General features: G+C 41.6%; 1 protein-coding gene across 25 annotated transcripts in view; it reads right to left on the reverse strand.

Annotated features, from left to right (window-relative positions):
• The window catches only part of ank3a (ankyrin 3a), a 103,047-nt gene extending 94,557 nt beyond the window's left edge, over positions 1 to 8,490 (reverse strand). For 15 of the 25 annotated variants that reach the window (XM_051960269.1, XM_051960267.1, XM_051960252.1 and 12 more), the window contains exon 1: positions 7,963 to 8,488. In XM_051960269.1, the coding sequence (XP_051816229.1) occupies positions 7,963 to 8,085 (123 nt within the window). In that variant the 5' untranslated portion in view covers positions 8,086 to 8,488. Of the gene's footprint in view, positions 1 to 7,962 lie in introns of all 25 variants that reach the window. The other 10 variants (XM_051960263.1, XM_051960262.1, XM_051960264.1 and 7 more) reach the window with 3 other exon arrangements.
• Between the last annotated feature and the right edge of the window lie 4,067 nt (positions 8,491 to 12,557).

A 12,557-nucleotide genomic window follows, 5' to 3' on the forward strand; every position in this document is an offset into this window, starting at 1 on the left:
TAAAACACACAATTTTTTTAAAAAAATGCCCAGCATAGTTTCAGATTGCTTGTTCTACTTAATTAACACTCAAAGATCTCAAAATATTGTCGATTTATGACCTAATATATAAAAAAAGCAGCATTTTAGAAGCTGAAATAAGGGAAAGTTTACTTTATTATACATAATATCTATTGTTTCTCTGCAGATTATTTTTCTGCTGCTCAACTTAACAACAAACGATTTCGACATTAGATTCAGTGTTTCTGTCAGTAATTCTCCAAAAGCACATGCACAACTATTTCACATATATTTGTGTGTCCATGACATACCATATTGCGTGATATAACACATTTTATGCATAATTTCCATTCAGTGAAATATTCGTATTTGGAGATTTTCAGAGCGACAACTCACCAAAGATTATTTTTGTGGCTTGATATCATTCTTCTACTTCTCAGGCTAATAAAACACTCAATAAAATGTACTGAATTTACATTTTATGATGCCAAATGTGAGCTCGGGGTAATATAGTCGCACATAGGACGCCACATCATAGGCAGCTGGAGGCAGGAAGAGGAGGGAGGCTGCACGTGGATTGGAAGAGTGGCAAGAAAGACGCCGCTCACCTTCAAATGACCTTTAGGCTTACGATCACGCTCCCTCGCTCTCCTCCCTCTCCAATTCTCGCCATTTCTCCTTATCGTTCACTCTCTCGTTTCTATCACGCACATGCTCGCTCTCACTTCATCTTTTAGCCCTTATCTCTCTCCTTCTACCTCCATCCCTCCTTCTCACCACTTTTCCGTCTATGATTCATCACCGTACACAAACACGGCGGCCGGCAGCCATGTGTCAAAATGCAGCGTTGAACACAAGATAAGTCACCTGATGCCCACAGAAGACTGTTAGATGTTCCAGACCAGTAACCACAACTAGACAACATGGATTTCCCCCCTCCCCAGTGGTAGGACAAACAAATTCCCACATACACTGGTTTCCAGTTACGAAGGCTCCCTAAGAAATCCCATCACACGCGCGCAAACAGACACACACCATCCCCCAGCAGCAGTTCTCAGTGAGGACCCTCGAAGTGGTGGATCAATAATTAGAACAATCCTTATTACATGCTCTCATTCCCCCTTAGAGACTGAAGCTAATGTAGAACAATAGCAGCGTACAGTAGAGTGAGGACGTCGTGTTGCACGCTGGAGGATCCGGCACGTTTTCTGGCCATGTGAAATATAAGAGTGAGGATTAAAGCGAACTGATTAACTCCTGTTATGGAGCGTGTGTGAACGGATCATGGATTGTCGTGATTTAGGAAGGGCTATTTCTTGTTGCAACTGAAAAGATTTTATCTCTAGATCTCAAACCTGATTTGGATTTGATCAGTGCAGCAGAATAAATGCCACAAGTTGGAGTTGGAGTATAAGTCACGTCACAGTATTTCCCACAGAGGTAGCTACAAAAACTGGTGCTTAAAAACACTGAGGCTCTCTGTAAACAGAAAGTGTTGCCTTGTACACTAAAGGATAAAATTACGAGGAATTACACTTTGGTAATTGATGTGAATCCAGTGTGGGAGTGGCCGACCCAACCACCACCATCAGCATCTACTACACAGAGCACTGATGTGAATGTATTTTAGCAATTTTTCCAACTAAGATTGAATCATTCCTTTGCTTTAAGACACCTGAAGGTGGTCGTTCATGTTTTTATTTCACCTTGACGAGACTACTGCAACTCTCTTTATGTAGGTCTTGCACACGTCATCCATCTGATTTACAATGGTAGCTGGAAGTTGTACCAAATTACTCTTATTTTAGTCTCATTTCACTGGTTGCCTGTTTGTTATTGAGTTGATTTTGAGGTTTTACTCTGTATAGAAGTCTTTAAATAGGTCAAATCAAACGTATCTTGTCGAATTCTTGTATTTCCGTGTACCAGATCACCAGATGTTCCTTGGGTTCCTAAATGCAGTTTAGAAACAAAGGGGATTGTGGGTTTCCTGTTGCTGATATCAAGCTTTGGAGCATTTTGCCACTTCACATTAGATCTGCTACAATATTGGTCACTTTTAAATCTTACTGACTTGCTGCTTGTCATGTAATCCAGCCTGAGTAGAGACTTGATTAGTATTTTGTATCTGTTCATGTGATTTTAAATAGTATGATGATCTGGTTTCTGTCCATTTTATGTTTCTATTGGTTGCTCTTCAGCAAAAATTAGGATTCAGTTTCAAGAAACTCATGGCTAGCATGTTGTCACAAACCTGCTTCAGTGTCTTTTACATTCTGTCTTATATTCCAGTCAGTAGACACAGTACAGCACTGTCATGTTCTACTGAGTAGGGACAAAAAGCACACCTTTTGAGACTACCATGACCTTTAAGGGAAGTCTCAAAATCCAGAAAAGGTTGTATAAAGAACCTATGTCGATTAATCTTTCTTTTGTGTGTCTGTCCATTTCAGCATGTTTGTGTGGATGGTGTTCAGGATAGTGTTTGACATTGAGTTCACTTTAATTAGTGGACATTGACCCAGTGAAGCTATTCTGACTGCCGAGGGTCACTACTGCCCCTCTGAGAATACCACAAACATGCACATATGGTGAACAGTGCAAAGCTGCAAACCAGACAATGGCCGTTTACTCGATTAACCTAATCTAACTCAGCCGTGTACATCATATTCCCATCGAGTGAATAAAAATGCAAAATGCCTGACATCAATTGTCATTATTTCCATGCACAGAAGCTTGGCAGCCGCCTCAAAGTCACACTCGTCGCCCGTCCAGCCGGTGGCCATCTTGATGGTGAAAACATTTTGTAATACTGGGAGGAGTTCCCAATGCCAATGCAATTAGCTGAGGCATGCATGAGCGCCGAATTCATTAACCTCCATCTTTTATGGGCCGGTGGGGGAGGAGGGGGGAGGAGGAGGAGGGCGAAGGAGTAGGTGGGAGGATGGAGGAGGGAAAGCAACACGCGTGCCGGCTTTGTTTCAGCCGAAAAGTGAGTGGACAGAGAGGAGGGATGAAATTAGAGAGAATAAATGAAGAAAATTAAAAAGCGGAAATCTTTCAAACGTGCTGATACTATGCCTCCGATGCTGCCTGCCTGCAGCCTGAAGACTCTTTCCCTACAGTTTATTTTTCCTCTCAGGGCCAGATAGACTCCTGCTTTGCCAAGGTTGCCATGGGCTTCCTCTGCAGGCGGCAAAGGGCTAAAATCCAATTTCAACACTGTCATTTGCCTTCCAGCATTCATCCCATATCTGTCTTGCTTTAGATTCACCAATGTTATCCAGTGATGATGGTGATGAATGATGATGATGACATGAACCTCTGGTGAAGTCGATAGAGTTCTGGGCATTGCAGAGACACGTGTAATACTCACAAAACAGGTGAAACATTATCAAATCAAGTGTGGGATAAATGTATGGCAGAACAGCAAGCGCATGGCCCATATAATCCTTATGAGGGAAATAACAAGTACTGTACCAACACACACACACTCTCTGCGTACTGGAACGGTGTGTAAAACTGGGACACGGCAGTAGGAAACCTTTGCTTTGCTTAGCTCTCTCTTTCTTTTCTCTCTCCCTCTCTCCCTCTCTCTCTGGGAATCCATCGGGGGCTCCTGGCTCTAGATAATGTCATTAGAAGTAAAGCAGCTTGGAGAATTTATGTAACACCGTAATGGGGGTTTCCCGTTAAGTTGACCACTGCGGCTGCTGTTTTTACCGACTCACAATCCGTCGTGGCATTTGTGCAAACACACGCAAACATGAACAGATACAGACAAGTGAGCTCTCTCCTCTGCTTCCTTGCTCTAAGTCAGGCAGGTTGCACTATTCACAGGGTGCTAATGGCAGGGACTTCATCTCCCTCTGTGCTGATACATGCTACAAACACACACAGACCCATAGATGTTTACACACAACACCAGGATGTTAAGCATGTTTGACAGGGATCTCTCTCCAGACACTGTGGACTCCATCAGATCTATTTCTCATCTCTTTCACACACTGCAAAAACTCAAAATCTTACCAAGTCTCTTTGTCTTATTTTTAGTCAAAATGTCTCTTCCCCCTTGATTCAAGATAAATTCACTTAAGTGACATTTCAGCAAGATGGAGGGACTTGTTTTAAGACAATGCAGCTTAAATATCTTGATAAATCTTGAAATGATCTTGTTTTAACCCTCTTGTCATCCTGCAGATCAAATTGACCCGTTTAAAAGTTTAAAAATGTGGAAAAAAAATTCTGTATTTTCACATTGAAAACTTCCACATTTTCAAAGTTTTTGGGAAGTTTTTGAAAATTTTTTGGTAGAAAAAGAAATGTTTAAAAAAATACAACTTCCCCTGGATTTTGGTTGATTTTTTTCCCCCAAATGTTCTTAAAGAAAATATCAAAATTTTACTGATATATATGTAATCATTTTAGATATTTTTAGGATTTTTTTGGAAGATTTTTCTTTATTTTTTTGAAAATCTTTATAATTTTTAGATTTTTTTTTAAATTTAATGTTTATTTCTTGCCAAATTTGGGGATTTTTTTAAAAATAGGGAAACTTTTAAGGGATTTTCTTCTTGAAGAATTTTTTTGCTGAATTTTTGGAATTTTTTCAGACAAGGCAACAATATTTTTGGTGCCATAAATGAGGACAACAGGAGGGTTAAGACACCTAAGCTTGACAATCCTGGTAAAATATGGCTTAAAATCAATTTTCCCAGCTAATTTTAAGATCTCAACATTCTAAATATCATATCTTATTTCAAGAAATCTCATCAAGCCATTTTTCACTCGTTCTGTTGGCAGATTTTTTCCACTTACTTCAAGATAAAACTTCTTTGAAATAAGTTTTTTTTCTTGTTTTGAGAGGGGCATTTTTTCCAGAGCAAGTTCTCTGCCAAAAAAAGGCTCTTTGTATAACCTTCTGCTACTTTATTTCAGCGTGTTTGAGTGTGAAATGTGTTTACTACGAAGTGCTCACGAAAAAAGTTAAACTACTAACAATCCCACTAATGCAATCTGCCGCATTTTGTAGGCACTAAGGTGACCATTGTGTGGTTGAGAGTGAAGACACAAACCGATGATTTATACATGTCCAAGGTCTCGGTTTACGGAGTGCAATCAGCAAGTAGTGAATGATTCAATGCACTGTATATTATGTTAGAATTTGATATGAGACCAAAACAATAAGGGCTACCACGCACATTTTCTGCAATCTTGACCAAAATTGAAGAGCTGCCTTGATTCTGTGAATCCTTACAATGCGGGATTATGGCAGATCCTTTAACAAATTAACACTAAACAATGTTAAAAAATATTAAATATTGTTATCAGATGAAATATTATTTATAAAAAGGTGGAAAACAGGCCTATATTTTCTGTTTTGATCCATTGGGAGCAGCAGAAATTGCAGATTTTGAACACAAATCTATGCAAATGGAGGAAACTGAGAGCTGAACCTTCAGGTTGATTAAGTAATTGAGGTAAGCATAAAACTTGACATGTGATGTCATATAAAAGCATTTTAAATATGTAAGCGCCTGAATATTTTTGCCGCATTTCATGACACATACAGTAATCCACCTGCCTGGTGACTAATGCAAAAAAAAAAAAAAAGTACCATCCACTCTGCATTTACAAGAGTTCTCTACAAACAGTTTTTGTACCTGCTCTGCCGTCTAAATATAACTGTAGGGCTGGGAAAGGAGTGACTCAAAGTGGTTTGTTGCACACAACCACATCAGTTTACTACAAGAAGAACCAGACAGAAACAAAGGTTTGGACGTTGAATAATGAAGGGAAATTGACAACATAACTTGAAATTCCTTGAGTTGTGCTCACGATTTTGCACCACACGGAGAAAAACTGTCTTATTTATAACTACGCTGATATTATATGTAAAAGTTCTCACAATTTTCCACATTTTCTATCTTAGAAATCTTTTTCTCCTTGTTGTTTTCTGTGACAGTAATGTCCTTTTAATGCTTACACAATCTTCTGCATGTGTCACTGTTTTGCTGTGTACATCCATGACATCCCTCAGTCATACTGTGGGACACACTGAGAGCTGGAAGGTCACCAGCAGAGGTAACCAGTGCACCAGCAAGGGCAGCCAAGGAACAAAACCGTAAACACAAGAGCACTCGGTGTATGTTGGAGACAGAAAGTGACCGACAGCAAAGGCCCACAGTTCACCACACATCTTTCAAGCAAAGAACAACTGACAAACAAATTAACTTTGAGTGTTTGACTTTGTTTTGTCACGGTGCATCATTAAAAAGTAGCAGCCGGAGCCAAACAACGGCGCTCATAATAAAAAAGTCACACAGAGAGACGCATGAATGGATGTGGAAAAGCCAAAAGTGAGAGACAAAACAAAGGGACAAAAAGGTGATGGAAAGACCAGGGAAGTGAAGCGTAGGTTGGCGTGAGGACAGACAGTCGGGCGCAGGGCAGGGCAAGAAAAAGCTGATTATCCTCATGGATGGTGCTGTGCACCATCCAATCAATACAACCCTCTCCTCTTTTCTCCCCTCCTCTCCTCTCCTCTCCATCTCTGCCTCTTGTTCTCTTCTATGAAACATGACCCTTCATAAGGACTATAAAACCTCCAATACAGATCAGCATCTCAGACACATCATTTTCACACACACGGGAACTCAAACACAGAAGAAAGTGAAAAGTGATACACAGGTATGTGCATAGTTTCAAAGCTGAATGCAGAAGTTTACAAGTTCACTTGACCTTTTTTATTTTTGGTTTGGAAAGATTAGGCCGCTTCTTGTTTATGCTAAGGTCAAATAACGTTGAAAGCAGCATAATTCAAAACCAGGCACCCATGGGCACAAAGTACAGTAAATGTCGCTGTTATTGAATTGATCTCTCACGGTCAAATCTCCCAACATCAATACGCAGAATGCAACGAATGCTGTGGTGAAGAGTTTATCTAAAACATCACAGTGGATAGATGGTAAGCTTGTGTTTGTCCCTCATCATCCCTCATTTTGTTCCTCTCTCTGATTCGTCCAAAGTAAAGAGCTGACATGTAGGAGGGGAAGAAGAGCAGGGAGACCCACGTGCACTTCAGTTCCTCCTCCATCATATGAAAAGCTTTGTCATCAATAAATCAGTCGTGTATGCATTATACATGGCTGTCTGTGCATCCAAGCACACAGACACACACACACACATACACATACACACACACACACACACACACACACATGAAAGAACCAACAAAAACTCACTAACGCACTCATGTACGTTTCCAAAATCATGACCAAGTGAAGTATGTGAGAGGAGTTTTTCGCGTCTTGATCTGTGTTTGCTCTATTTGGGAACATGTGTTGTCTTTTTACATTGAAGAAACATGACCTGGCACTGTTTCAGAAAACAGCTTATTAGTTTAAAGCCCAAAATCATCACCAACTGACCAGCTTAATTCTCAGTCAGGTTGTGCAAATATTTAAGGAAGCCCTGTGTGACGTAGTTTTACTAAAGACAGACAATATGAGCAACACTGAAGGAGTCACAAGGAGGAAAACAAAGCGCTCCATGTGCCTTTACCTCAGCTAGATACAGGATCACCATGACAAGAAGGTGAAATCATCTCGACTTTGTGCTATTTGAAGACACACAAACGTACACATGTAAAGACCTCACATGCATACTAACACAGAAACACACAGACTTCCACATAAAGAGGCGTCACACACACATTTAGTTAAGAGAAGCTGTTTAAAATGAACAGTGTGTCAACAGAAAACAGAAGCTCCACATATGTGCCTCGCTTCATGCACAGATATGAGCCCATACATGGATGAATGTATGTATGCGAGACCTCCAAAGCCCATTTGATATAGATCACACACACAGAAGAGTCACGCTCCAACGATGCCAGTGGAGCGGAGCAGATGAAGCCACCAGCCAGCCAGTTCAGCCAGCCAGCCAGCCCTCGTCTGTTACCTTTCTCTTTTGTTCCCGGGACGCTGCTCTCCTGCTCTTCCTCCGCTTCTCCTTCTCGTCCTCTATTGCATTCACATCCACTTCCCCCCGATTCTTCTTCAATTGGGAGGCCGCGTGAGCCATGATAGGTAATGGAAAAAATTTGTAGAAGCACCACACACTACACACGCGTGCCTCACCTGAAATCCCAGAGAAGTTCAGGGGCTGCTGTAAATTGACAAAACCGGGATCTCAGAGGAAAAATCGGGGTAGAAAAGGAAAGGGGGGGAAAGGGAAGAAAAATGCCCTCCTTGAAAAGGAGAATGGAGAAGAGTAGGGCGTTTTTTTTTTCTTTTTATGTACGTATTGTATGTATATCCTGTGTGTCCTTTTTCTTTTGGTTGTTGCTCTGGTCTGGTCTGCTCTCTCTTTCTCTCTCTTTTCTTTTTTCTCTCAAAGTGATGGAAAGATGGGAGAGAAGAGACAGCAGCTTCTCCTCGTCTCCTCGTCCTCCTCCTCCTCCTCGTGTGTCATCCGCTGGCAGTGTGAGAGGAGCGCGTCCAGGAGAGGTGAGGACAAACCGGATGGAGAGAAAAGAGACATGAGCATCACCAGCACAGAGGTGGAGGGAGGGAGGAGAGAGAGAGAGAGAGAGAGAGAGAGAGAGAGAGAGAGAGAGAGAGAGAGAAAATGGATGTGGGAGGGGAGTGGTTGCCACGGTAACCACGCTCTGTTTCAGTCTCTTAAATGTTTCTCCCTTTTTTCTTTCTCTTCTTTCTTTTTGCTCCGGTCTTTGTTGTTGCAACCGGACTTGGACTCCATCATGAACACATGTGTGCGTGCGTGTGTGTCTGTGTGTGTTTGTGCATGTGTGTCTGTGTGTGTGTGTGTGACAGTGTGAAAGAGATAAACTGTGTGTGAGTGGATGTGAGTGCATGAATGAAGCAAAGCCATTGGTTAAGGAGAGGGATGGAAATGGTGGCGGGAGGGAGCAACAGCAGAATGGATGAGTGTGTACTTGCTTGTGTGTGTGTGTGTGTGAGAGAGTGTGTTTACCCCCCCCCCCCACATCTATTTACTATCTCTCTCTCACACACACACATATACACACAAACTCAGACATTTACCAGCTGGAGGTGGCCAAGTGACAGGACAGGGATGGGAAGAACATGTAAAGGACACGGGTGAAGGCAAAGAGGGAGGGAGAGGAGGTTGAATGACCGACACACACACACATGCACAAACACACACACACACACATCCACACACAAGGTAGAGGCAATAATCTGCCAGTATGATCGTTTCAATTGCGACTTAAACCTGAAAATGAATGAATCAGTCACTCATTTAATACCAAACCAAATCAAAATCCCATCAAGTGAATGAACCAGTCAGCAAGAAATGATAAATGATTTAGTAAATGAAGCCATGAATAATTCAATGAACGTACAAATCAAAATATCCAATAACTAAACGCTATTTTTTCTCCCTCCTGATTTCTGCACCCCTCAGTCCTTCCTGTGCCTCCCTAACCTCAGCGTGGTCAGCCCATCTGGGATCATTGACATGGTGATGGAGAGGTCAAACAGGACCAGGGGAGCTTTTGTTTCAACCAAATCACTCGGGTCTTTGTTGGAAACAGAGCAGGAGGAGGAGAACAAGAAGGAGGAGGGAGAGACAGAAAAGAAGATCTACAGAGAGAGAGGGAGAGATAATAAAAGACCTTGTTTGATTTTTGTCACTGAAGAAGGGAGAAAAGGGATACAGAGGAGGAGGAGGAGGAGGAGGAGGAAAAAAAAATCAGCAGACGTCTTATTTAGGATGTCCTTCACAGCGGCCGTGCTCACGTCAGACATGGCAGCGTGGAGACAGATGGAGCACGCAGCGGCCATCTTTGTGTTTCTTTCCCTGCCTGCCTGCGTGTCAGAGCCACCTATGAGCCGAGCCGGGTCCTGTCGACACCGAGAGGCTGCCTCTTCACATGCCTGTCTGCTTTCTGCCAAAATCCACTGTATTTGCTCACAGCTCCGATTGTACATATGGACTAAATGGGGAACCATATGGAGAAAAGCTGAGGATAAGAAAGGACATGATCGGGCACTGCTGTGAGAGAAAGAGGGGGACAACCCTCCTGGGAGAGATGACAGGTTTAGCCGGTGGACACCAGTCATGTAACGATATGAGCGTGTAATTCCCTTTTCTCCTCCTCTAATCTATTCATCCCCTCCACTTCATTTTTCTTTCTTTTCAAACACCAGCCACCAGTTTAAAAAAAAAAAAGGGGGCTGAGGCTGACTTACAGCCCCCATCATGCATCAGGGGGTGTCACATTATGCCAAATTATCATGCGGTTGCTAGGCGAGGGCCAATGGGGTAGCTTTTGGGGGGACAGGATGGATGGATAAGGAGCGTGGAGAGATAAAAAGAGGGATTGGGAAGGGAGGGAGCATGGTGTGGGTACATGTGTTGGTGGATGCATGGAGAAAGCAGGGCATATGTGCACATGATTAAAAAAATCCTTTGTCAAAAGGGAAACAGGAGTAGCAATGAATGAAATGAAACTGGAATTTTTCTAACATTAATGAAAGCAAATGTACAAAAATCATCTTCACTTTGCGAGCATTTAGTAGCTGCCAGTTCCTAATGCCTTTTAACAACTCATTCACTAATAAAACTCCATTCACACTTTGAAAGTAACCTCCCATAGATGTAGTAAAAGTCACTGCCAAGGCGTCCTATATTTCAAACAACAGCATTTTGCAGGCAAAGAGAAATAACGACTACTACAATAGAGCACAGTTGGCTGGTGTCCGGTGAACTCGAGAAGTGGACAATTATTGGATGTTTTCCACCGTTTTTCAGGCACTATGCCATACACATACAGCCAGGACCAAACCACCAGCACTACTAGAACAATAAATCACACGTTCAATAAAAAAATGTGATGCATTAAATAGTTCTACAAAAATAATGTTAAATCAGTGGAATATTAGGGCGGTCATTTTTATATTCGCTGCAGTAGAAAGGGTTATCGAAATAGCAACCATTGACAGAAAAAACTTTTGAATAATTATGATAGTTAATTCAGTCATTTCTAAACAAATCAATGAATTTCCGTGCATAGACAACTATTTTTCTCTTCTTGAGTGATTTTAATCGGGTTAAGGAACAATCACCAGCATCAAACGCTGTTTCATTAGTTGGGGTTATATTTTCTCAAACAAAATCAACATTTTCGTCTATCAAATGATCAAAAATGAAAGGGAAATGCTCCAGTTTTTGTTAAATATGCTAAGTAAGCTCGTCATCTTGGGACTTATCCTGCTTCTTCACATTCGTAATGATCCCAAAAGGGTTGTGTTGAGCCATTAAAACAACAAAAATTTGATTATTTGGTGGTAATCTCAGTCTACTATGATAGCAGGCTGAATATATATTAATTTGGATGAGAATTTTTAATTAGTTTTTTCTAGAAATTGTGATCTTTAGTGTTTACTGAAATTTATAGACATGTATCTGCAGATTAACTGATATGAAAATAACTACTAGCTAAAACCATCTATTACTACTGTATTGCACTGGATTGTTTTAATGGTTCTGTCTGACTCAATTATTCATTTACTCAATTATTACATTATTCATCAACAATACATAATTATTGCTATTATGAAATTATTATTACTACGAGTAGTGGTCCAAACAGCAACAGTAGTATTTGATCAAATATTTAAAAATGTTCCAGTTAGATAGAAGCATTGCATAAATCATATTGTACACACACACATGGACAGGCAGGAACCAAATTTTCTAACTGTGTCCCAGAAACCAGGCTGTGTGGGTCAGTCAGTTATCTGTGGTGAACTGCCTTGTCCTGAGCCTGTGAGTCCTGCTGCTGCGCCTCCCAAGGGTGCAGCATGACCAATCGCAGCATCAATCTCTTTGGCCTTCCTGACCTCTACAGCCACAACAGTGCGTCCCCGTACACCAACAAACACAGAACAAAGCAAAGACGCCAGATGGAGGACTTGAGCCGGACAGGTCACTTTGAGGTTGCAGAGAACCATCGGGGTAATTACAGCGACGGCATAAATAAGGGATTACAGGAGGGCTCTGGTGGAGACAGGTTTTTGAATTGTGCTGCAGGAAGAAGGTGAAGCGCTTTCTGTAGAGACATAGAGGAATTTTACTCCCCTTACCTTGGCCACGTTGTGCGTAATGTCTCGTGACTCAGACCAAGTGTTGCTTTCCTCTGGTCATTTCATAGCCTCATTTGCATTATTCATATACATCACTCTGCAGCAGTTGTAGCGTCGGGACTGCAGTTTGTGAATGGACCGAATCAAGCTTCATGTGCCGTCTTACATAACATCTGTTCTGATGTTTTGGGAAAGGAGGAAAATGATGAGCAGTGTGGCTCCAGCTGGACTCCAGTTATTCTTGGTACACTGCTGCCCTCTAGTGCATAAAAGCAACAACAGTCAAAAAAAATGTCCTGAACGTGCACATTTGGTCCAGCGAACAGGCTTTTTCCTAAATTGAGGGACACCAAAGGAGGTTTTGGGCAACTTTTGAGGATTTTTGCTATAGTATGCACCAAAATGATAAGCATTAAGAAT

This window comes from Acanthochromis polyacanthus, chromosome 15, assembly GCF_021347895.1.
Source record: "Acanthochromis polyacanthus isolate Apoly-LR-REF ecotype Palm Island chromosome 15, KAUST_Apoly_ChrSc, whole genome shotgun sequence".
Lineage (NCBI taxonomy): Eukaryota > Metazoa > Chordata > Actinopteri > Pomacentridae > Acanthochromis > Acanthochromis polyacanthus.